This window comes from Pteronotus mesoamericanus, unplaced genomic scaffold (assembly GCF_021234165.1).
Source record: "Pteronotus mesoamericanus isolate MK-2021 breed Mesoamerican mustached bat unplaced genomic scaffold, CSHL_Meso_final scaffold_174, whole genome shotgun sequence".
NCBI lineage: Eukaryota > Metazoa > Chordata > Mammalia > Chiroptera > Mormoopidae > Pteronotus > Pteronotus mesoamericanus.
This window is the reverse complement of record NW_026555309.1, coordinates 4270980-4297109: the sequence shown is the minus strand read 5'-3', so window position 1 is coordinate 4297109 and position 26130 is coordinate 4270980. Positions and strand designations below refer to the sequence as shown.

Sequence of the window (26130 nt, the reverse complement as noted above, 5' to 3'; positions counted from 1 at the left end):
AGTTCTGATCTTGGACCTCGTCATTTCTCTGTCTACATTCAGAACTGCTTCTAGCTTCTTAGCTTTGAAAACCATCTCTATCTTGACAATTCTCCATTGTATGTCTCTTACCCTGACCTCCCTCCTCAACCTTAGACTCACGTATGATTCTTCTTATCCAGCATCTCTACTTAGGTACCTAGTAAGCATTGGGGTTTCCTATGTCCAGAGCTGAATTCCTGATTCTGTATGCCTGCAAACCTGCTTCTCTCCCTGTCCTCCCATTCTCAGGGAATGACAAGTGCATCTGGTAATTGCTTAAGCTCAAAATCATGATTCATCCGAGGTGTCTCTCCCTTTCTCTCATACCCTAGATTCAGACCATCTTCAAGTCTTTTGGCTCTAACCTTCAAAATATATTTAAAATCTAACCACTTCCTACCACCTCCATTACCACCACCCCAGTCAAAGCCATCACCTCTTGTCTGGAATCCAGCTAGAGCATCCCAGCTGGGCTCTCTGCTTCTCCCCCACTGACCTCAACTGTTCTCCATATTGCTGCCAACATTCCTGAGATCATGTCAACATCCCAGTGTCTTTCCATCTCACAGACAGTTAGTGTAGTAGAGCTAAAAATAGCTTACCAGGTTCTTCATTACCTGACACCCCATCCCTATCATCTCCTCCTTGCTCGCTTCCACCACCAGCCTTTTCTCTATTCCTCACTTCCACCTCACGGCCCTTACTCTGTCTGTTCTCTCAGCCTGGGACTTTCTTCCCCCAATATCCTCATGCTCTGCTCCCTTGCTTTCAGATCCTCCCTGATCATTCTGATTAAATGAACAGCTTCTCTACAACCCCCCTTCCAGCATTGCTGAGCCTGCCTTGTATTTTATCCACAGCACTTACGGTCATCAGATACATGCTGCTCTTATTTGTGTATTATCTTTCTGTCCTCTCCAGAATGAAGCAAAATGGGAAAAGGGCTTTGTCTGTTTTGTTCAGTTTGTCTGCAGCACGTATAGAATGGAGACTGGTTCTCAGAAAGTATTAGTTGTTGAGTGAATGAATGAGCATAGGAATAAACTGATGGAAGAACAGGAATGGTGGACTGGAGTCCTGTCTATATAATGTTAATGTATAACATGGTGTAAATCAACATTTAGCATATGTTAGTCTTGCTTTTAAGATACTCTTTCTTGTCTGTAGCTTAGTAGCTAACCTTCCACATTTTTAGAATAGCATGTTGTATTGCTTTTCTTTGTGTATTATTTTAGTCTCTTTATAAAAAGAAAACTTATCTGTCTTGAGTAATTTTCAAAGCATGTACAAAAGTAAACTTTTCATGAGTATCTTGGGTGACTACAAATACAGCTTGTCCTGGGACATTGACTCAGTGTGGGACTTCCTCTAGTGTGAAGATGATTTGGCTGAGAAGAGAAGGAGCAATGAGGTGCTTCGCAGGGCCATCGAGACCTACCAAGAGGTGGCCAGCCTGCCTGATGTCCCCGCGGATCTGGTGAGGCTGAGTTTGAAGCGGCGGTCAGACAGACAACAGTTTCTAGGTAAGACAGAATAAGGAAAGCTAAATCAATGGCGTATACCATGCTTTTACCTGGAAGAGCCTGAGGGCTACGTGTACTCTTAGAAGGGTCTAGTTACATGGAAGGAAACCTGAGTTCTATAACTAGTATCAGGCAATTTGCCTGACTGTTTATTAGAATAAAATAATAATCCTAACCTTGACAATCACAAAGATACCAATGGTATTTTTACCCCCTTTCCCTCCTCACCCTACCCAACCCATTATAAAGCTGAGGTAAACAGGATGCTGAAAGGCTGGGTAATTTGCCTAAGGAGTTATAGCTAATCAGTTAGTAGGTCTAAAATCAAAAACTCTACCTGTCATGCTAAATTCTTTTCTCTCTTAATAAGACCAACTTGATTCATGGAGGTTAAACTGATCAGTGGGACAATATTTATAGAGAACTATTAAGAGGTCCAGACACTCTAAAATTTTACTTGTAAGGTTTGACTCTATACCAAGGAAAATGATAGAAAAAAAATTTTAATGACTAAGTGCTTTGAAAAGAGCAGCATAAAGTATATCCTCGTAGTGACCCAGATTCCCAGAGCCAAAGGCTGTGAGACCAGCTGTAACTTACCTTCATTATAACCAGGCTGTGATTCTGCCCCTCTTAATATGTCTTCTGTAAACTGGGAAGGAAGAATCTGAGCCAATGCTAAGGTGGGTGCTCGGCTGGCTGGGTAAGTTACATGAATGAATCATTGATGGCACTAGGAGAGGCTCATATAAGTAATATCCAAGGCCAACTGACTCTTTTATCAGTTTTTTAAGGAATGGAATTAAAGGTAGTGTGTCACTTTGGTACGTGACCAAAATCTCTCATAGGAGATGACCCAAGTGATAATTAAAAAACAGAAGAAATGGCCAATAAGACTTATATTCCTACTGTCAGTTTGGCGGAAGAAAAGCATGTGGCACACACACCACATAGAAAAGGCAGGGCCGGGACTCACGTGGAGGCACTCGTCTTGGGTGCAAAGGCTGTATTACTGAGCTGTCCTCTTGCCTCAGGCTCCGGTACAGCTCTGTTTAGCACTGGCTACTGGCTTTCTCCTTAAATTTTTGATATTTTGTTCATCATATATTTTTACATTAGTTTTTAAAAAATCTTAATTGATTTTAAAGAGAGAGGAAAGGAGAGAGAGAGAGAGAAACATCGGTCTGTTGTTCCACCCATTTATGCATTCATTGGATGATTCTTGTGTGTGTCCTGACTGGGGATCAAACTTGCAACGTTGGCATATCAGCATGACACTCTAACCAGCTGAGCTAGCTGGCCTGGGAGATTTTACATTAATTTTGATATGTAGAAGCATACATAAAAATCTCTCATCTAGATTACTGAATTTTTGGCACCCTCTTGAACTTCGCACTGAGTGCCTCACTTACCTTATTTATCCCAGCCGTGGGGGAAGGACTGCCTGTGACTAAATCTAACCCCCTTCCGCAGCAGTCTTTAGCTTTAGTCCTTTCCTCTGAGTGAGAATGAGGCCAGTTTGGTAAGGGAGGCCCTGGGAGGAGGGAACTATATGCAGAAGACGTCAGTGAAGGGGATGTAGCGCTAAAGTTTACGCACAGTAGAACAGGGTTCCATGATGCAGAGTGGGAGGCGCTGGCGGGGGCAGGGAGGGATGGCAACAGGAGGGATTTTCATGAGGGGCTTCATAGCGGTTAACAGGGAAGGTTTAGAAGCAGAAGAAAAGTGTGAGATTAGTCTGGGCAGATGGGGGAAAGAAGATGACTCAGATTTGTCAGTGAAGGAATGAATAGCTGAGCAAATCCAGCCCAGATTGGCCCGATTTAATGGAGAGCCAACCATGGGACAGGCTGGTGATATTTTGTGCCCAATAATTTGTCTATTTTGGAGGCTATAGCTGTTGATGGTTCTAAAATATTCTTAATTAATACACAGTTTGTGGGCAAGTGAGCCCTTTAGGTAATTAATTTTGTCATGTATACTAATCTTATCTTGTACATTTTCTCATATTCAATTTGTCTTACCAACTTTGGTGAGGAGTAATGACAATTGACCCCAGAAATTTTAAATTTCCATCAGATAGCCTTAAAAATTAATTGAAGCTGGTGTTCCCATGATTCGTGTGTGCATAGTATCCTGTCGTCCACCAGAGGGTCCCATAACACTGGGAGATGTCTCCTTAGCTACCTGAAGAGGTTCTTGCCTGGAGACGAGGACACTTTAATTTGAAACAATATCAGCAGGGTATCTCAGTGCCTCTTCAAATTCCACACAGGGTTCTAGATTTGGGCAAATCAGTTAGATTTTTAATTTATCGGTTCTCTATTCATATTTTTTCTATTCATAATTTTAAAGCTAATCATAATAAACCAAAAATATCTCAGTGCAACTTCGTTTTTTTTACAAGGAATTGGTAACTAAAACTTTATCAAGACTGAAAATGACATAAAAAAGTAAATGTTGATGAATTTAGAAAATAAGACTGTCTTTATAGTACTTATAATCAGTATTATATTTAGTATCTATTTGTAGGAGTTACTGATACCATTGCAACTGCATGATGAAATCCTAGTAGGTACTTAGCCATCTGTATATAGGGTCAAGTTTAAGCTGGTCTTCAGGATCTGTTGAATAGTCTGTCTTGACTTAAGTCTCAATATAAAAGTGTACATAATCTGTTTTTATTTCTATTGGGTTCTTTTTTTTTCTCTTCCCACCAAATCAGGTCACATGAGAGGTTCTCTTGTTACGCTACAGAAATTAGTTCAATTATTTCCTGATGATACTTCCTTAAAGAATGACCTCGGAGTGGGGTATCTCTTGATAGGAGATAATGATAATGCCAAGAAGGTTTATGAAAAGGTGAGCAAGCAGCAATCTTCTATTAACTATATCAAATTATATTGAACATAAAATTCTAACGTTATTTGTATATTGCAAATAATGCACACAATTTCTCACTCTCTTTATTTTAAATTAAATTAAATAGCATGTATTATGATAGTGGACTTCTTCATGTTGTTTTCACATCACTCTTTTTCCCTCGATCAAAGATTTTCAATTTTAATTGTCAGTTGGTACATCAAAACTTTCAACCTATAATTGTAGTACTTTTAAAACTTCATTTTTTTCAGCCCACAGATAGCCTTTCTAAAAGTGTTCTCTATGATAGGAAGAGAAACTCAAGTTTTTCCTAAATGTAGAAACACAGTCTTTTCCTTTTTTCACTAGAAGGCTGGTCTACAGAGAGCTGACGGAACTTGAGTCTGTTGGGCGCAGGGAGTACATGACTCTCCTCTCAGAGGGCGCTGACGCCGATCCTCTGCAACAGTGTCTTTCAAAGGATTTCTGCCTTGCAGTGGACATCTTAATAAGTAACCTCTAGGTCACAAGTAACTATAAAATCTAGAAAACCATGACTCCTTCAAGAGATGAGGGAATTCATTTGGTGTGAAGTAAACAGGGTACCAAGCAAACTTTGAAGCTAGAGGAAGTTAATGCCTCTGTAAAAGAAAGATGAACACATTTATTTGTTGTCGTTTAATTTAGCCTTTATGTCTGTGGTTTTCCAGTTGGCGCTGTTTACATCAAAATGCTACTCCTCAGGGAGAGCCAGTATGGTTTCTTCTGTTTTGAAAATGCTGGCAAGCACAGTGTAGTGATTTCATACCCAGTCTAGGGACTGGTCTGCTCATAAAGGGGTGCTTTCCTCCTTTTATTGCTATAGATGCTTAATTGAAAAATCATTGAATTTTGGAGCAGTTGTCTCTTCACCCTTGTCATAATTTTTATCTTTTCTGAGAGAACGGAAGTAAAACCTTTGCTTTTTATAGCATCTCGAATAACTACACAAAGTGGATTCATCCTGCAGTATTGAAAATGTGTGCCATCTACTAACATACCTGTTCCAGATCACAAAACATGTCCATGTGGGGCATCGTATTTGCTAACAGCCAAAGCATGATACTGAGTGCCCTGTCTAGCAAAGTTCAGTTAAGGGATGTATCATATATCTCAATGATTCAAGATTCTATGAATGTAAGAATTGTTAAACTATATTTGATACGCCCATTAACCTGCCACCGTCAGAGACCACAAAGGTAGAACTATAGAATTAATTCCTCCCTCCTTCCCTTTCTTCTTCCAAAAATCATGAGCAAGTACTGACTGAGTACCAAGCACAGGTGAGGTTAGGGCAAGATCTGAAGACATACTAGTTTCCCTCACCCACTATGGATTTGCCCTTCCTCACCCTCCCAAAATCTTCCTTGAATATATTCACTCTTTTTCCTGATGCTAAATCTCAGATACTGAAACATTTTCCTTCATCTTGAAAAATAAAATTTCCCTGCTGTTGTTTATATATTTGAAATCATAATCCCATCTGAATAAGCACAACAGGATGCAGAATGTCTAAAATACAGTCATATAATACAATCGAGTGGGTTTCTTTTTAAAGAAGCATTAATAGACTGAAAATATGTGTGGGGTTTGCCTTTTATTTCCTCCTCTCACTTCAGAGTTAATAAGCTGTGTCTAATGGATTCTCTTTCCTTAACCACAGTTTATCCTGATATGTTATGGCTCAGTCAAAGATCATCTCCAGAAAACTGATACTGTAATTTTATATTTTTTCATGTTGATTTTAATCTTTGGGTAAATTTATAACAATTATTGACCGTTTCCTTTCTGGATTTCTGCTGCATTTAGTTTCAGCAAAGACTGACTTTAAAATGGTTAGAGGTAGATTGCTCACATCTGCAGCTCTAGGAGGCGCTCCTGCTTTAGTAACACTGCCAGTCAGCCAACGTCCGCTCTTCTTACTTCTCACACACGTCCATTCTTAGTCAACACCTATTTATTGAAACCAGTCACACAGCTTGGGAAATGGTTGCTAAAGATACAAGCATAGAGTGTCCTCGTGGAGTCTACAGTCCAGTGCCAATTCACTAATTTCTCTTAATTTTTGCTTCTGAATATCTTTCAAATCCCCTCCATTTTTAACTCAGGCACTCATCATCCGTTGCCTACTAGACATGTTTATCCTGTACAAGGCTGTCCCCTCCGGCCTTCGTGAACACAGATCACAAATCTGACCATCCCGTTCTCGTCTTTAACTCTTCAGTGGTTCCCATTGCCCACAGCAGTGGTCCCCAGGCATGTTTGAACGTGTAACCTTCCAATAAAAAATGTTCAAGCAAATAAATACCGGTGAAATGTATGTTTGTGTATATGCTATGTATACATGCGTATGTACTAATGTATGATGGTCGTTGTAGAAGGTACACAGTCCAAAAAAATTTTAAGAGGAAATAATATTTCAGATACTTTTTAACTTTCATTTAACTGCCAAATTTTTTTTCATTCTTTCTGAAAAATATAATATTTTAGTAATAGCAATCAATATGCAATAATATTTATGATTATATGATTTCTAAAATTTCTGGTAATGTGTCATGCAGAGTTTGTGCTGGGACTATAAATGTCAGCTATGCCATTTTCTTTCGTTGTTCTCTGTGGTTCGTGTACAGGCGTGTGTGTGTATATGTGTGTAAAGAGAGAAAGAATCTGCTACATTGTTAGTGTTAACATCAGTCTGGGTTTCTTAGAAATCTTATAAAGCCACTTGTCCTTTTCTGAGGGTTTGTTGATTATAGTTGGATAATACAACCTACACACCCATCACACATTCACATGTGAACCACGACAAGCACAGTAGGTGATCATAATGAATCAAGCAGAGAGGGCAGCATCTGGTTGCCTGATCACCCGCCCTCCCCTCTCCGTTGCATGCGTATCAATGGGATGTGCGACTGTCCACCAAGCACAAGAGAGGAGAGCCCAGAGCCTGTTGCATATTGAATACTGTATTTCAGAGACATGCAAACAGAAGCATTTTCATTATCTGCTCCCTGGTGGGTTATCTGGTATGTGAAACTCCCTCTTCAATCTCATTCCCTTTTGCTGTTCCTGGCCCATGGTTCCCTTTCACCCACTTTCTCCTCTGCCTTGAATGCCTCTGCCCCTTCTGTCTCCCAGCTTCCTTTCCCTTGTGAACTCCTGTTCATTACTTACTACCTTTCAGACCTTGCCCTGGCACACCCACCCCAGAGTGAGCAAGTGCCCCTCCTCTGTGCTCCCTGCATTCCTCACTCCTATCGCTGCAGTTATACTGCCCACATGGCATTACTGTTGTCTGCCTATGACCCATTCCCTTAACTGAGAGCTAACTGAGAAAAGCAAGTATATCTCATTTTTGGTATGTATGCCCAGAGCCTAGAAGAGGTTCTGTGTGTTCTAAAATATCTATTAAAGGAGTACATTTGCTAATTACTTGAGATGATGGCCGTGTGTCTACAGGAGGCAGAAACATCATCTGTGTAGCTGAAATAATTATAATAATCCCTTCAGAGTTATGCTACCAGAAACATGATTGGCCTCAGTTCAGTTCCCTTTTAGAGGTATTTGCTGAGCTCTTGCTCAGCACTTTTCTTGGTAACAGGTACTGTGGAAGGTGCAGAAAAAGCAGAGTCTGTGCTTTCGGGGATCTGATTGGGGAAGAAACCCTGCGTGCACCCATCCATTCAGTCAATGCAGATTTCTTGAGGACTTGCCATGTGCCGGGCACTATTCTAAACACTGAGGATCGGCAGTGAATGCAACAGGCACAATCCCTGTAGCACTTATTTTTCGGTGGCAGAAAATAAGTCAAATGGAAATGAGTGCCATGAATAAAAAGGAGTCAGGATAAAGAAGTTAGAAAACCAGCAATGAGGGTGGGGGTGTCGGTTTTACATCGGCTGTTTGGGTGATGGAAACCTTTGATCGAGGACTTCCTCAAGGTGAGGGAGTGAGCCATTTGGATATCTAGGAAAGACTGAGGGCAAGGAGCACCGCAGGTGCAAAGGGCCTGTGACGAGCGTGCTTTTGGCTCGCCTTACGGCAGTCAGGAGTGCAGGGTGCCTCAGAGTAGCTGGTGAGAGGCCAGAGAAGTAGGGAATGCGGTCTTACTCTGAGAGAAGTGGAACCCCTTTGGGTTTTGAACAGAGGGTGGATGACATCTGACCTAGGATTAGTGAGTCCATTTAGGGCCCCATGTGGAGAATGGGCACCAGGAGAGCAGGGCTGGGGGTGCAGCAAGGGGAGAAATGATAGACTTGGACCAGGGTGGCCGCAGTGGAGGAGGTGACAAGGGGTATGATTCTGAATATATTTTAAAGGTAACGTTGGCTGGATTTGGCAATGAATGGGCTGTGGGATGGGATACAAGCTGGGAAAATGCTCAAGTGTCTGCAGTGCATTCTGTGGACTCGCCAAGTACGTGGAGACCCTCCTGCACGCCTGCTCCTTCTGTGCAAGGAACCCGTCTTGGCCGTGTGCCCCTTTTCTACTCAGACTCAAGAAAAAAGAGAAGCTACAGGATATTCACTCCCAAACCTTCTTCATCTTTCACTTTTGTTCTGTAAATCAGTTTGTCTAAGGAGTTTCACGAGTTGAATGTTATTGTTTTGATCTCTCACTGCTAATATTTAATTTAGAGGCATTTTGAATAATTCATCTGAATCATAATAAATGCAGAAGATAAGAAACTATGGTTTGATTTATTTTACATGTTTACCTGGGTTTTATCACAGCTTGCTGTATTTGCTCACCACCTTATCCTCAGTCCTTAAAATGGTCTGGACCTTCAAGAAATATAGGTTGAATCGATGGATCATGACATATTACAATGGAAATCTAAATTTTCTGTTAATTAAGGCAATGTATAAAGCATGTATGTAAAGAAATGTATAATCATTCAGAGTTATCTTTAAGGTAGGAAATTTATAGTAGTTTTTCTTGATTACTGAAAAAATATTGAAGTCATAAAAATTGACAGATGTTTTGCTGGTTTGCATTGTTGAAGTACTGCTTTGACAGTCATTGCCTTTCCACATTTCTTTCTTCATTCTTGAAGAGCTAATGTGGAAATGTGAAACCATTGAGCTGAGAGGAAATGGGGCCATTTAAGCCTAATATATTGCAATGAGACAAAACACGAGTGTTTCAAGCTGTAACATCGTAATTCAAGTACAGCAAAGCTAATTAAAATATGTTTTGACAGTCATTTGTAGAATTTGTAGTCAGTCACAATAGCTTTTTGTTTTCTTTGAGTTTAGGTTCTGAATGTGACACCTAATGATGGCTTTGCTAAAGTACATTACGGCTTCATCCTGAAGGCACAGAACAAGATTGCAGAAAGCATTCCCTATTTAAAGGTAATTGTCCCCACCCTTGCTTTGTTTTCACCTTCTGAATCTTTTGAGTCTTTTGGATACGTTGACTATGCATTACAGATTGACTGGCTGAGCTGATGCACTGCTGAATCTTTTCATGGTGAAAATGTGCATCCTCTGACCATGATGTTCATAGGCCAGTGTGGACCTTCCCCATGATTGAGAGTGACCGTGACATTCATAGGCTGGTGTGAACCTTCATGATTGAGAGTGACCGTGACATTCATAGGCCGGTGTGAACCTTCACCATGATTGAGAGTGACCGTGACATTCATAGGTCGGTGTAGACCTTCATGATTGAGAGTGACTGTGACATTCATAGGCCGGTGTGGACCTTCATGATTGAGAGTGACCGTGACATTCATAGGCTGGTGTGAACCTTCATGATTGAGAGTGACCGTGACATTCATAGGCCAGTGTGAACCTTCACCATGATTGAGAGTGACCGTGACATTCATAGGCCGGTGTGGACCTTCCCCATGATTGAGAGTGACCGTGACATTCATAGGCCAGTGTGGACCTTCATAATTGAGAGTGACCGTGACATTCATAGGCCGGTGTGGACCTTCCCCATGATTGAGAGTGACCGTGACATTCATAGGCCGGTGTGGACCTTCGCCATGATTGAGGGTGCCAAATGGAGAAATAACAACTGTGTGAGCAGGGAAAAGGCTTTATGAAGAAATTCCTAACACTGCAGTTGTTATTAGTTTTTTTGAAGCATCAACAGTAAACCAAAATAATTAACGCAATTATTTTAAAATATGGGCAATGAATTAAATGGCCCTTTTACAATTGAACTATACATTGAGACTAGTTTGAATAGGGCTCATGAACCTATACAAAGTGAGGTGAAGAATGCAGACTGAGTAGGTCAAACTCCAAAAAGCCTCACAGCTCAAAATATTCAGATTAAAATATACTGTCATTTTTTTTCTCTCACATATCCAGTTGCATCCTTGCCCGCTAACTAGAATCACATGTGGTCTAGCTCAGGGCCATCCAACAGAACCTTCTGCGCCGTGGAAATGCTCTTGTACACTGCACTGTGGTAGCCACTAGCCACAGGTGTCTGGTGAAATGTGGCTCATGTGACTGAAGAATTGAATTTTTATTTTTAATTCTCGTTAAAATTAAATTAAATAATAACATTTGCCAGTGGCTACCATATTGGACCAGTAACTGACTGAATGCCTGTGAACTTCTTTTAAGTAGCAATATATTACATTTTTGTGATCTCTTTCTTTCACACACCTTAAACAGACACCAAATAAGAGCCCACTGATTGCAAATAGTTTGCATGTTATATTTGGCCACCATAATTCTATTAAAAACAATTTTAATTGCTTGTCTCTGTTGAGAATCTGAACACTTTAGGTAATCACATAGATTTCTGGTTTCTCGACAGGTCCCATCTGGCCCACACCCCCGCACAGTGCCGAGCAGTGGTGTCGCCTGGAGGGGGCCGTGCACCGCACAGTCTATCCTGGCTGTCACTGGGCCTCTGCAAACCTTTGCATGCCCTGCCAGCACCTTGTGTGCGTGTGCGTTTCTCAGATTTAACGTTTTCCCCTTAGGTTTCCTTTGACATGATAAGGGCCTAAGAGGACTCTCCTTGCTTCAGAGATGGGGAAACTGAGGGCAGGGTTGTCAGTTAACAAATGAGGACATTTATTTGAGTGTCTGTCAGTCAGGAACCCGGATCACAGCCCTCCTCCTCTCCTGAGTGATGCTTTTCTGTTTCTTGCAGCTACTTTTCAACATTGTGCAAATAAAATTTCTTCCCAGTAAAATGAGCTTCTTGTGAAAAAGCCTCAAGGATGCAGATTTACTCCTTGATACTTAAATATTTTTTACCTTTGTCCTTCTTTTACTTTTTAAAATGTGGTATCTTGCTTTAATATTTTCTCTCTTTTTTACATAAATTTTAATTCTAATACTTATGAGGGAGATTGAGATAGATACCAGTTAAGTGTTTTAGAGTAGGATTTGTTTAATAACAATTACATTTTTAAATATTCCAATTAGCTTTAATCCTAGCATATGTTTTATAAAGTATTTTATTAAAAGGTAAGAGCGTATTTACTTGGAGAGGGAAAAGCGTATTTACTTGGAGAGGGAAAAGCAGTTGGGTCTCTGTCATTTTAGACATACATGTGCAACCAAACATTTTGGTTCACGTATTTTAAAAAAAGCCTCTAGATGACAGATGTTCACATTTGGGGAATAAAATAAATATGATAGATAACCCAGCCAAAGAAATCCTTGAGGATATTGAAACATGATTGCACCCACAGAGACAATTCACAAAGTATCATGCTAATTTTATGATCAATTAATGATTAATGTATTGTTAAATTTAACTCTCATTACCTCCTTTTTTATTTTATTTGCATTGTAAATATTGACCACTAATCTAACTGCCAGACTTTAATGCTGAAATGAACTTGTCTGTCTCGTTCTTAGATTTTCATGCGGTACGTGAAGATTAAGTGAACCAGTGAATTACATGTGGTATTTAAGTCTTTCATAAATGCCAACACTGTCTTTTCTGCAGGAAGGAATAGAATCTGGGGATCCTGGCACTGACGACGGGCGATTTTACTTTCACCTGGGGGACGCCTTGCAGAGGGTTGGGAGCAAAGAGGTAATGCATTTGTGACCTTTGTGTTTTAAAAGAGGGTAGAGTGGGGGGTAAATTATTTCTAAGAGAAAGTTACAGTTGAAAAAATATTTTGAATGTAAATTTTTGAAGGTGGTGACTTCAACTTTTTTGAAACAACCCAACTGTTACTTAATCCTATGAAGAATTTTGGGGATTTGGCTTTTACAGTTCCTTTCAGTTCCTTTTACAGTTCCTTTACAGTTCCTTTGGCTTTTTACAGACATCCTTTCAAGAATGTATCTGACTAATGATGAAAGCGATCTCTAAATTAGTGTATCTGTCTCTATATGTGTCTATGTGTGCCTATGTGTATATCTCTGTGTATGTACATGATAGCCATTCCCTTAAAAATATTTCAAAAGTATGAAATAAAGAGATATCTTTGAAACTGTTTAAATATTTTAATAGTTTGCTTAGATTTATTTTTATTTTGGAACTTAAAAAGTAAATATTTTAAAATGAAGTATTTATTCAACTGATTCCTAAGCACACTGAACCTCATGGTTAATTGTGTAAATTACCCTCTGAAATATTTACTATCAAGTTTAAGATGAACACCTGTAGCGATAGTAATAACAGGTACTGACACAGAAAACGTAGTAGCTAAAACGAGTTACATATTTCCTTTGTGGTTGTCACATTCTCTGAGTACAGTGTCAGCTTCTTTAAACATAATATTTAATCATTAATCATGACATACACGGTACGTTCCCAAACTCTCGCAGTCACTCCGCCGTGATTTACATGGGAGTGCTGGGCAGCGAAGCCCACCACCATGGGCGTCCCGCACGGGGCTCTAGACGGGGCTCCGCTTAGAGCCAGGGACAAAAGGGGGAAGTGAGATGCCGAATCTTTGTCACTCTTGTATTCCATACATGTAATAAAGTGATATCTAAGTATAACACAGCATCAGGTTCCTAAGATTAATGACATGGGACCATGTGGACAATCAAAGGCTCACCGGAGAAAAGGGTTTTGTGATGGGGTAATTGCCAGCTAGAGACAAAAACCTACTTGCCATAACAGAGATTAGAATAGCTGACACTTTTCTTTATACATTTGTATGTTTCTGTACCTTTCCCTCTCTAACCTACCAGTCAGTCCATTAAAATAGAGTGAGGTATGAGAGGTGAAGAGAAGAAAAGGGAGAGGAAATTGCTGATTAGTAATCATTTTTGTGTTCCTTAATTCTTTTAAATGTGGATGTATGATCCCTCCTTTTAATGAGAGGGATAAGAAAGATTTTGCTGCAGTATCTAACACTAGATAAATGTTCGTGTCTGATTTCTGTAAATGTAATTGTCACTAATTAATCTTTGAACATCTCAGGGTCCAGGGCAAAGACAGATTAAAGAAGTCTATGATTTCTTTTCATATCTTAGATGAAAACAGCCCTCACTTCAGGGGCAAAGAATTCAGTACTAAACGCTCATCAAGGGCTTGGGGTTTGAAAGTATGAAACTGTTGTTCTATCAACTTGCTTACTTATTAATATGCACAGAACAGCACAGTTCTTGAATTTAAAAAGTTCACAAGGATTTATTCTTAAAATAGAATAAAAACAAGCCTGTAGAAACCCTATGTTAGTATATTCTTTATATCAGGTATTGAATCTATGAATTGACTATCATGCTCGGAATTTGCATATCAAGAAGCAATGGTCTTTCCTGTTCGCAGTGCATGAAGCTTTGCTCCAGGCACCGAAAGAGAAGCAAACTTACAGCCTCTGTGTTGCAGAGGCTGACAATGCAATTGTTTCTAAAGAATGCTTTTCTAATGGGTGTGCTTTGTATGGACAGGAAGAGGGAAGAGGACAAACCATGACAGCCTCTGTCATGAATTTACCATGAAATTGCCATGAATTTCAAACCATGAATTGCCATGAAATAGCAATTCAGCCTCGGCTATTCCCAATATTTCTATAACCCCCAAATCCACATTCTAACTCCTGTCTCCCCAAATCTAGATCTGTAAGCCTGCTGCCTGCTTAGTGCCGCCACACTATGTCACAATGACGACTCACTTGTCTTCCACTAAACCATTTTTCATTTTGGGTTCCAGCTCTCATTTGATGATGTTGCCAGTTTCCCAGGATCGGGACTTGAATCAGCTCTAGCTCCTCCTCCTTGGAGAGGCTCCCGTCTAAATAGGGCCAGGATCTGAGAAGTCCACCTTCCCTCTTGCTCAGTCCAGTGTTGTCGAATGTCACCTTTCACATCAGTGCTGGCTGTAAGAACCTGACTGTTGTTTCTTGCTTTAGTCTTAACTTCCTTCCAGGCCATTTCATGCTCAAGTACCCCATGGTGCAAAATAAAAATAAAGTCCTGTTTCCAAGCGATGGCGTTCATGGCCCTCCACAGGCCACTTGCAGCCGACTGTTCTCACCACAAGTGCGCCTGGTGCGCACCATGCTCCAGGCATGAGGGACCCTGGTTGGGGCCACATATGACACGCCTATTCCTCAGATGGGGCCTGGGCTTTTCTGAGCTGGAATTATTCAACATGCTATTTCTGTATCGTGTGTGTATATAACCATACATGGCAAGAATTTGAAGTATAGAAGACACATCTAAGAAGGTGCCCCTGGGTGCTCTATTTTTGTATTCTTGATTAGAGGTATAAAAAAGGAAATAATAAAGGGGAAATTTTCAGAGGATTCTAACTTGGATATTAATGTTATGGCAGTTTTTTTAGAAAGGTAGTTTAGATGTTTTAAGTGGGGGGCAATCTGGCTAAATTTTTTGGGTCCTCTATGTAACTGAAGATGATTTTACCTTCATTGAAGATGATTTTTAAAAATTCCTCATACAGCGCCAGCACAGTCCTACAGCTTCTCAGAGTCCTTTGGACAATGACTGAGGAGAAAAACCATGCAGGAAACATTTCTAGAGCAACAGTTTTCAGCTGGTGTTGCCACAAGGGAAAAAAAATGTCTCGTACATTACTGTCATGGTTTGTTTCTCTAAAGGTTAAATGGGAGAGGGGTACAAAATTAAGGGTCCAGTAGGACTAACTTTGAGTGTCAGGAAGGGACTTAGAGATAGTTTAGACATGACATTGTCAGCGAAGCGAGGCACCCAGGCATCTAGCACAGTGAACGTTAAGGCCTGGACTACAATTTAAGACTTCTAATTCCTCAGCTAGAGCTATGAGGTTGGCTGTTTTGGTTTCTTATAGTAATTTTTTTTCTCACTATTCTAACGATATGCCTGGTTAATAAAATGAATTGCTAATGATTCAGAAATTGATAGATCTTAAGATTTTTGAAAAATCATCTGTTGTAATTAAAATTGTTATTTATTTTAATACTGGAAAATATAGGAAATAAAATCATAAGTTTAAGTTGGACAAAATTAACAAAAATAGTCAAACTAATTTCAACAGTAAAATATTGTTTTTTAAAAAAATCAGACAATTAGCTGTTTTAAGTTTCTGGTTTTTAAAGTATTTCCTTTATATTGAGAAAGATAATTAAATATCACTTTTGATGTTTTTTTGTTTTTGTAATGATACAAAGATGGAAGGATTGTGGAACAAGTTGCCAGGAGCCCTGGGTTATAGGTAAAGATGTTACCCTTTTTAAACTTCAGTTTCAACATTTGTAAATTGGAGAGATTGCAGTTATTGGAAAGATCAAATGCTGATCACACATGTAAAAACAGGTACTAAACCGAAATGAGTTACTGAAAATGTGAAGTGGTCCTGCTATCACACTTGATTTTTCTAATGAAGGAAATTTTGAAGAATAAATTTTAAAAGGTTTTTAATAGTTAATAGTTTGCATTTAAAGTACTCGTATATCTGGAGTTTTATGAAGATCCCTTTCTTAATCTGCATGGTATTAAATGGCTATATTTAATTGATCAGACTGTGTATTTGAAGTAACTCTTCCAAAGTAATCGTTAGACCAGACTTCTACTAATGGAGGGGGTACTACTGAGTGTCTCACTAGAATCGCCGTCTGTGCTGAGGACAGTGGAGTGCGCGCCCTGCAGGAAATGTGGGGAGGGCCACTAGGAGAACATATGGCTGGAGCATCATTGGAGGAGACATATGGAGCAGCTACTCTGCAGCCAGCTGTCCCAGAAAAGCCTGGTCTTGGAGGCGAGTCGTCTCATGTTACAGCTAGCCTGGAGCCACACACGTTCCCCCTTATGGCAGGGGAGAAAAAGAAACAAGAACCTTCTTTGAAAAAAAATCTAATATGGTCCTTCACTGAATTAATGCCACCTCAGAACAGTATTTCCTTTTGTCGACTTAATGTAAGGGAGGATTTATCCTCTGTTACGTGGGGAGCCTGCATGTGAGAAGGAGGCACTCTCGATGTTAGCATTCCAATTCAGTAAAAGTACATATCTTAGAAGGAATTATCAAAATCATAATCCTTTTCTTTTAAAGGAAACATAAAAATGGAATTTTAGAAATGAGAGCTAGAATATATATCGCCTACTTTAGTATCTAACATTATTTATTACACCAAATAAGTCCCAGACTCTGTGCTGGACACTCTGAGGGAGACGGAGTGCCTGCAGCATGAATCCTTCATTAAAAGACTTCACAGCACTAAGCCCGAAAATAAAATGCACACCTTCATTTGTCATGATAGGTCACAGCCAGAAACCAAATCAAACAACAGTATTCTCACCAGTGTAACAGATGTAGGGGCCTGCCTAGCAAGCTCTTTATTTAAATGCACAAAGTAATACTTTATTGTTAGCGACTTTAATTTTAAAATGAATAAAAATGCCTCAATTGTAGTTCACTTTTCTGTTATTTCAGGCTTACAAGTGGTATGAGCTTGGGCACAAGAGGGGACATTTTGCATCTGTTTGGCAGCGCTCACTCTACAACGTGAACGGACTGAAAGCCCAGCCTTGGTGGACCCCGCGAGAAACAGGCTACATGGAGTTAGTGAAGGTGAGTGGTAGTTAACTTAGCCTTCACCCTCACCTAATCACTGTCTGTTTCCTACTCAACATGAGGGTGCTTCTCGTGCAAAGAAATGTCAGGGAGGAGAGAGATTTTTATATCCAGTGACATCAGCCAAAGTTTGGTTGAGATGATGAAGAAAGGAATTTTCTTAAAGAGCAGTTCTCACACATTTGGCTTAAGTACTCCTTTGTACTCTTAAAAATTATTGCACACCCCAAGGGGTTTTGTGTGTGTGTGTGTGTGTGTGTGTGTGTGTGTGTGTGTACAGGTTATGTCTATCAATATAATTATCAGAAATTGAAACTGAAAAAATGTAATAATTATTTGTGAATTCTTTAATGATAAAATAACTCCATTATATGTTAACATAAATAATTTATCAAAAAAACCCATATATTCAAAACAAAAAAAAATGTTGTGAGAAAATTGGAATTGCTTTTATATTTTTACAAATCTCTTTGACGTCTGGAGTAGTAGAAGACAAGGATTCTCATATCTGCCACACACATACACCCGTAAGAGGCCGATGTCATCTCCTTCATGGGTTAGATGGGCATCAGTGGTCTGACCCAAGGATCTAACTGCCGTCTGTATATTATTCATGTAAGAAACAACATTCTGATTTTAAAACAGGTGATTTTACATCTTGAGTATGTGTTTTCCAACACTACCCAACAATTCTCCAGTTCTCAGTGGACACTGAGTGAGTGTCTTACAAATTTAACTCAACTCTGACGCTGTCTCCCTGGAGACAACGTCATGTTCCTCAGTCTCATGAGGCTGCCCCCATATCAGACGCCAATCACAAGTCCAGGCTGTCATTTGTGGTTCTGACCAACTGGCTAGAAATCAGAGGTTCTCACAGCCCCTTCCTTGCATTCAATTAACATGCTAGAATGGCTCACAGAACTCAGAAATAGTCACTTAAGTTTACTAGTTTTTTTATGAAGGATGTTATAAAGGATACTGATGAACAGCCAGATGAAGAGGTACACAGGACAGGTCTGGAAGGGTCTGAGTGCAGGAGCTTCTGTCCCCATGGAACTGGGTATGACATCATCTTGATATTTGGATACTTTCACCCAATCCAGTAGCTCTTCAAATCTTGTCATTCAAGAGTAGTTGGTGGGAGGGCCTGAAAGTTTTCACCCTCTAATCGTTTGGTCTTTTTGGTGACCAGGTGCATCCTGAGACTATCTAGGGGTCTCTCCTAACTCACCTCATCAAGATAAATTTAGGTGTGTTCTAGTAGCTTCTAATGAATGACAAACTCCTATCATTCAGGAAATCCCAAAGGGTTCAGGGGCTCTGTGCCAGGAACCTGGGAGGAAGACCAAATATACACGCTATTATGATGCCACAGTCTGTCCCCTAGTGGATGGGTCCCTTTTATCAAAACAATTACAACATTTAATAGACATTGGTGCATTTTCGAGTCCCATTCCTTCATTAATGATTAGTTCATCATCATATCATATGAAAATACCTCCCAGGACAAGGCCACTCAAGTTGGCAGGCCTCGCAGATCTGGTAGGAGTGGTCTTAGCAATATGTGGCTTCCCCCTTTCAGACATCTGGTATAATTGAGCTAAGAAACAATATCATCTCTTGCTCTGAGCTTCTTTCAAGGTGTTGCTATATACTGGATTTCCCTCATTACATAACCCATTTACCCGTTACCTTACCCTCAGTTGCTATTCCTGCTTCTCTTCATTTATACTCAAACTTCTCCGCCTTTGGAAGGGACGTTAGATTTAGCCACTGTGTTGGTCAGGATTTCAGGCAGCACTCCTGGTCTAGCAAGTGCCTTCCCCTCTGTCCATTCAGATAAGGTCAGGTGACCCAGGGGTAGAACTAGTGGGCTGTTTTTGCCACCAGGCAATGTAGCTTCATTCACCGATCTGAGAGAGGTGATGAAGGAAAAGCAGGAGTGGCAGAGCTTGACAATTTTGGAATCTGGGTGGTAGACATATGGTGGCTTCTTTTAACGTTCTCCTAATCTTTAGATAAATGTTTTACATTTTTCAAATTTTTGTTTGTTAAAGAATATCTTGAATAAAATATGTCTATAAGACTTACAAGACTTTACTGATTAATTTGGTCTACTTGGGAAAAAGAAAAATCTCAATGTGCTCTCAATGTACTTACATTGAAAGGTATCTTACCTGACCATGTTTCTTCTGTATTCCATTGTAAAAACACACTTTATAATCATCATAAACAAATTGTAATCCATAATGATCATCATAATCCAGTGTAGCGTAGCTGCCGACAGTTAGTCTTTGAATGTTTTATAAATCAGAAAACCAGGTGTGGTGACATTGAGTGCAGATTGATTTACAGAGGTTCTATATCCAAAGCAGAAATAGTATAGGAAGTATATCTCCCTTGATAAATGTACTACATTTAGCATTGTCAGTGATTCTTTTCTTTGTAAAATTCCATCCTGTCTCAGATTGTATCACACTGAGCTCTTCTGATTCTCTCTCTACTAGCTAATCTTTTTCTCTTGATCTCTCTGTAAGTTCATTTCTCCACTGTAGTGCCACTGACGTTTTCAAGTTCAGGTAACAGAAATGCAGCATGAATCTGGCTGAAACCATAAGGACTTTGACTGGCTCCTCTGAAGGAGGCCTAGCAGCAGGGCAGACCTCAGGGGCAGCGTCACTGGGGGAAGACTTTCCTGTCTTTGCGCTCCCTCCTTGGTCAGCCTTGCCCTTGTGAGGACTTTCTGCAAGGTGACTGCCAGCGGCAACTGGAATGGGGGATTGGAAAGTATTTAGGGGCTTCACAACATTGTTCAGGGACCACACCAGCCCTAAATGCCTTCTAGAAACCTGTGAGTAGACCCTGTCCTATGGACCATGTCACATGGGTACTCACAGTTTCAAGGGAGTCAGAGAAACCAAGGAGCTGGCAGCAGGCTGAGGCAACCAGCGCCCAGCAAGAGAAAGAGTGTCCTTCTTCATCAAGCAGGGAACAAAAATGTTTCCTTCTGTCTTACTGAGCCCATTAAAGTCGCGTTTCCCCTCTGGATGAATTATTGGCAAGGGCCTATGAGAGTTTTCTTAAAACCACAGATCAACCCCTGGAGGCAGGAATGGGTCCTATTCCTCTGTGTTCAGTGGATGATCTGCAGGAGGGTGAGTATCTGAACTGAATCAGGGTTCTATCAGGAAGGAGGAAGAGGCACAGTGGGTGCTTGGGAGGCGACCTGGTTGCTCAGTGCCCTTGCTGACTGTGGACATGCTCTCAGATGCCAACTTTGTTCTCTGTTCTCCCTTCCTTGTGATTCATTTCTAAGAAATCTTTTCCACTCTGGTTCAAATGCTGTTAAAATTTCTACCAAAGCTATGCTCCCCAAATAGACTTCTCACTTTTTTTATTCTATCTCCAACTGCATAGCGAATTAACATTCAATGTGAAAATTAACTCCCCATCTAATCCCTTGGTACGTTCCTTTCCCATGGTATAAGTTTTGATTAGTGATTCAGCCTTCCCCCATTCCAGGTTTATCACTCTGTCCTTGTCTCTTACCTCTGTACCGTAGTATCTTTAATTCAGCCAAAATCTCTCCTCCCACCAGAGGATAGTTTCTTCCCTAGGACAGTTTCTTTTCCTTTACCCTTTCCCTTTTTCTTCTCTCCTGTCCCCTTCACATCTAATTCCTATTTATCCTTCCCATGTTAGAAAAGTTGTTATTTCTTTTAGGAGGATAACTTAGAGAGCCTTCCTTACGTGTATTCAAGAGCACCTCGTACATCCTTTTTAAACACTAACACACTGTATTCTAATCGCCCCTTTAGCTCTTGGCAGTCCCAAGAGATCATGCGCGCTATGAGGGCAGAATCACTTCCGTCATGCCTAGGACTAGTAAGGACTAGCACCATCTGATGCATTATGGGTGCTTGCAGATGAGGTCTGTTGTATGAGTTCTATAAACTTTGTTTTCCTGAATTGTTTCGTAGGTGTGTTTGAAATCCTGGGAATATAGAAATCTTATTATTTAGTCTTTCTTATATATAAGCAGTTGGCACAACTGGCATCCTTCTTGGCCTTCCCTAAGTGTGGAGAAAATTCCCTCTTTACTTCTACTGCCCTGAGAGAAGGACTACAGAAGAAAAAGAGCCCCTCTCCCTGTCATTTCAGGAGCAGGAGATAAGGGCATTCTTTTCTAGAAATTGCCACTGCCTAATAGGGAAGGTATGTGTAATGTTCAAAGTTCCTGTTGAAATTTCAAGCATGTAATTGCTTATAAAATGTTGGGGAATGGGGCAGAATTTTGGAAGGGCAAAAAGAATATTTGATAAATCTGCTCCTTCATAAAAGGAATGAAAATGCTGAGGAAAAAAAATGTCAAAATCAACTTTTTCAGAACTCTACATTTTAACTAAAGACTTATACCGTCTGAGAAACATTATTCAAGAAAGCCTGCTAAACCCCAATCAGAACAGCAGGATCTGTGAGCTAGTAACTTGACTCACTCTCATCTGTTCTCCCCAGCTCCAAGACAGCCTGGGCGGACGGGCATCCTCACAGCACTCGCTGTGAAGACCAGCCCGACAGGCACCCGTGGGAGCAGACCAGGGTGGGGGCACTGCACAGAGGGCCCTGTCCAGAGCACTGTCAGTATTTGACCCGTCTCGGGTTGCTTGGAAAGCCCTATTCTCACGACATTGTTGTTCTTTGACCTCACGCAGAGGTAAAGCGTTGTCCCAGTCTGTTAGATAAAATAGTCAGTGGTAGTTTTTGTTTGTTTTTTAAATATCACAGCTGCCCAAGACAGCTGTACCAATTGGGGCAAACAAGAACCTGGGAAAAAAAAAACTTTAATAAAATAAGTGGTGACATCTATAGAATACTCTACCTGGCACAAGCAGAGTATACGATGTTCTCAAGTACATGAAAACTTGCTTCAAGTTACAGCATGTTCTGGCCCAAATAAACAAGGCCCAAACAATCTAAAAGAATTGAAATAATATGAAACATGTTCTCTGACACAGTGGAATGAAGTTAGAAATCATTAACCAAATGAAAGTTGAGAAATTCACAAATATGTGCAAATTGAACAACAGGACCTTAAATAACCAGTGGGTCAAAAATGAAACTACAAGAGAAATTAGAAACTACTTTGAGATGAAAGGAACAAAAATACTAGACAGCAGAACTTACAAGATGCAGCTACAGCAGTTGTTAGAAATTTATACCTGTCAACACTTACATTAAAAAAAAAAAAAGATTGATTAGAAAACAATCTAATTGTTCACTTCAAGAAGATAACATAGCAAAGCAAAACAAACCCAAAGCAAGCAGAATAAAGATTACATTGTATATAAATGAAATAGTGAATAGAAAAACAATAAAGAAAAATCAATAAAACCAAAATTTCCTTCTTGAAAAATTATTTGACAAACTGTTAGTCACACTGACTAATAAAAAAAAATGAGTGAAGGCTCAAATTGCTAAAATAAGGAATGAAAGAAGAGATATTACTACCAAACTCACAAAACTTAAAAGATTATAAGGGAATAGTATGGACAACTATTATATTACTATAGCTAATAAATTAAATAAAGTAGGTGAAATGAATAAACTATTAGAAAGACACAAGCTACTGAAACTGACTTATAAAGAAATAGAAAATATAACTACACTTATAACAAATAAAGAGGTTAAATGTTAGTTTGAAAGCTTCTCACAAAAAAAGTCCAGGCTCAGATTTTTTCTTTGGTAAATTGTATCAAATATTTAAATAATAATATTAGTTCTCCACAAACTTCCAAAAAATAAAAGCGGAGGGAAAATTTGCCAACTCATTTTATGAGCTAATATCATCTTGATACCAAAACCTGACAAACACATTACAGAAAAAGAAAACTGTAGACCAATAGTTCTTATGAATATAGACACAAAAAATTAGCATACTGAATCCAACAACATATAAAATGGATTATATACCATGACCAAGTAGGGCATTCCTGGGGAATGCACATGTATAGCAATCAATATAATAAACCATATTATTAAGATAAAGAATTTAAAATTGCGTTATCATTTCATTAGACCAAAAAGGTACTTAACAAAATTTAAAACCCTTTTATGATTAAAAATATATATACACAACACTAGAAATTTAAAAAGAGCATCTGCAGAAACCTGTAGCTAACATCATACTTAATGGTGAAAGATTAAAAGGAAGAAGTAAAGTTATTTATATTTGCAGATGACATTATTTGGTATATAGAAAATCCTAAAGAACTCACCAAAAAAATCTATTAGAACTAATAATGAAGTTCATCATGGCGGCAGGATATAAGATCAGTGTACAAAAGTCGATTGTTTTTCTTTGCGTTAGCAAAGAAACACTCCCAGGGTGAAATTAAGAAAACAATTTCATTTGCAATAGCATCAAAAAATAATAAGATACTGTATTATTTTGATAGGACTACCTTAAAAAAACACTACACATACTAGGTAGTTTAAATAATAAACATTTATTGTCACATAGCTCTGGAGGCTAGAAGTCCAAGATCAAGGTGCTGGCTGTGTGGTTCCTTATGAGAACTCTGAGGGAATCTGCCCATCCCTCTATTCTAGCTTCTGGTAGTTTTCTGGCAATTATTGGAGTTCATGCCATATATGTTTTTGCCATCATTTTCACATGGCATTCTCATGCATGTGTGTCTGTCTCCAAATTTTCCTTTCTTATAAGGACACTAGTCATATTGAATCAGGACCCACCAATTTTAACTTGATTACTTCTGTAAAGACCCTGTCTCCAAATAAGGTCACATCCTATTGCACCAGGTGTTAGGATGTCACATAAATTGGGGGAGGGCACAATTTGACCCATAACATATACTTAAGAATAAATTTTAGAAAACTTTGAGAAAACTGTAAAACACCTAAATTAATAGAAACATACCCCATATTTATGAATCATAAAACTTAATATTGTTAAGATAACTATACTTTCCAAATCGACCTAAAGTTTCAACAGTCTCTCTCTCTCTCAAAAATCCACATTGCTGGGTGTTTTTGGTTTTCTTAAACAAAATTTGACAAACTGATCCCAAAATTTCTATGATAATACAAGGGACCCAAAGTAGCCAAAACAGTTTTAAAAAAGAACCAAGTTGGAGGACTCATACTTTCCAATTTCAAAACTTACTGCAAAGTGACAGTAATCAAGGAAGTGTGATACTGCCTTAAAAATAGACATATAGATCAGTGGAAGGGAGTCCAGAAATAAACCCCTATAATTATGATTAATTAATTTTTGACAAAGGTGCCAAGACAATGCAATCAGGGAAGAATTACCTTTTCACACATTGCGCTGGGACAACTGGATATCCACATGAAAAATAATGAAGTTACCTCATAGTATTAAAAACAAAGAAGAACTCTAAAGGGAAGTAGACCTAACTGTAAGAGGTAAACTGTAAAACTCTTACAAGAACACAGAGAAATGACTTATCTTAATTGAGTTAGGCAGTTTGTTTTTTTTTTTTAAATATGACACTGAAAACACAAGGGACAAAAGACAAGATAGATAAGTTGAATTTAATCAAAACTTAAACTTTTAAGCTTTAAGTCCTTAAACTCAAAGGACTTGATCAATAAAGTAAAAATAAAACCCAAAGAATGAGAGGTGATATTTGCAAATCATATATCTGACAGGAGACTTGTATCCAGAATATAAGAAGAACTCTGATAACTCAATTATGTAGACACAAATAACTGAATTTTAAAATGGGAGAATTTGAGTAGTCAATTATTCAAAGAAGATATATGAAGGGCTGAGAAGCACATAAAAAGATGTTCAACATTATTCATCATTAGGAAAATGCAAATCAGAATCACAATGCAATACCACTTAACACCCACTAGGATGGCTGTAACCAAAAAAAATGAACATTAGTAAGTGTTGCCAAGTATATGGAGCACTTGGAAGCCTCAACCATTGCTGGTGGGAATGTAAAGTGGTGCAGCCACTTTGGAAAATAGTTTGGCTTTTAAACATGGAGTTCCCGCATGGCCCAGCAATTCTACTTCTAGGTGTATATACCCAAGAAAAATGAAAACTTATGTTCATACAAAAAATGTGTACAGTAATGTTCATGGTAGCAGTCTTCATTAAAGCAAAAAAGTGGGAAGAACCAGATGCCTATCTAAATGATGAATGAGTGAATGAACAAAATGTGGTATAGCAACACAATGGCAATTTTTCTAAAAATGAGGTACTGACACTTGGTATAACATGGATGAACTTGAGAACATGCTCAGTAAAAGAAGCCATACCCAAAAGGCTACATATTACATAATTCTGTTTGTATGAACTGTCCAGATTAGGCAAGTTCCTTGAGACAGAAGTGGATGGTGATTGCCAGGGACGGAGCAGATGGGGCGAGGGGGAGTGATGGACAGCGCGGAAGGAGTTACTTTTTGTTGTGATGGGAATGTTCTAAACTTAGATAGTGTTGATGGTTGCACAATTCTGTCAATGTACTAAAAACCACCAAATTATAAAAGTTATTTGAGTGAATTTTATGGCACATAAATTATATCTCAATAGATCTGTTTTAAAAAAATGGAAAACTGTGATATATAGAGGTATAGCTATATAGATATAGATATATTGTAGTTCAAACATGGTAAAAGTAAACAGGTTTCTGGAGGTTGATGAATTTCTCACCATCCATGAAGCTTGGGC

General features: G+C 39.2%; 1 protein-coding gene across 15 annotated transcripts in view; it reads left to right on the top strand.

Annotated features, from left to right (window-relative positions):
* ASPH (aspartate beta-hydroxylase) overlaps positions 1-26130 on the top strand; it is a 205666-nt gene that overhangs the window by 143344 nt on the left and 36192 nt on the right. For all 15 annotated transcript variants that reach the window (XM_054590175.1, XM_054590169.1, XM_054590170.1 and 12 more), the window contains 5 exons: positions 1394-1544; positions 4270-4406; positions 9704-9802; positions 12378-12467; positions 17265-17402. In XM_054590175.1, coding sequence (XP_054446150.1) covers positions 1394-1544; positions 4270-4406; positions 9704-9802; positions 12378-12467; positions 17265-17402 — 615 coding nt within the window. The remainder of the gene's footprint in view (positions 1-1393; positions 1545-4269; positions 4407-9703; positions 9803-12377; positions 12468-17264; positions 17403-26130) is intronic.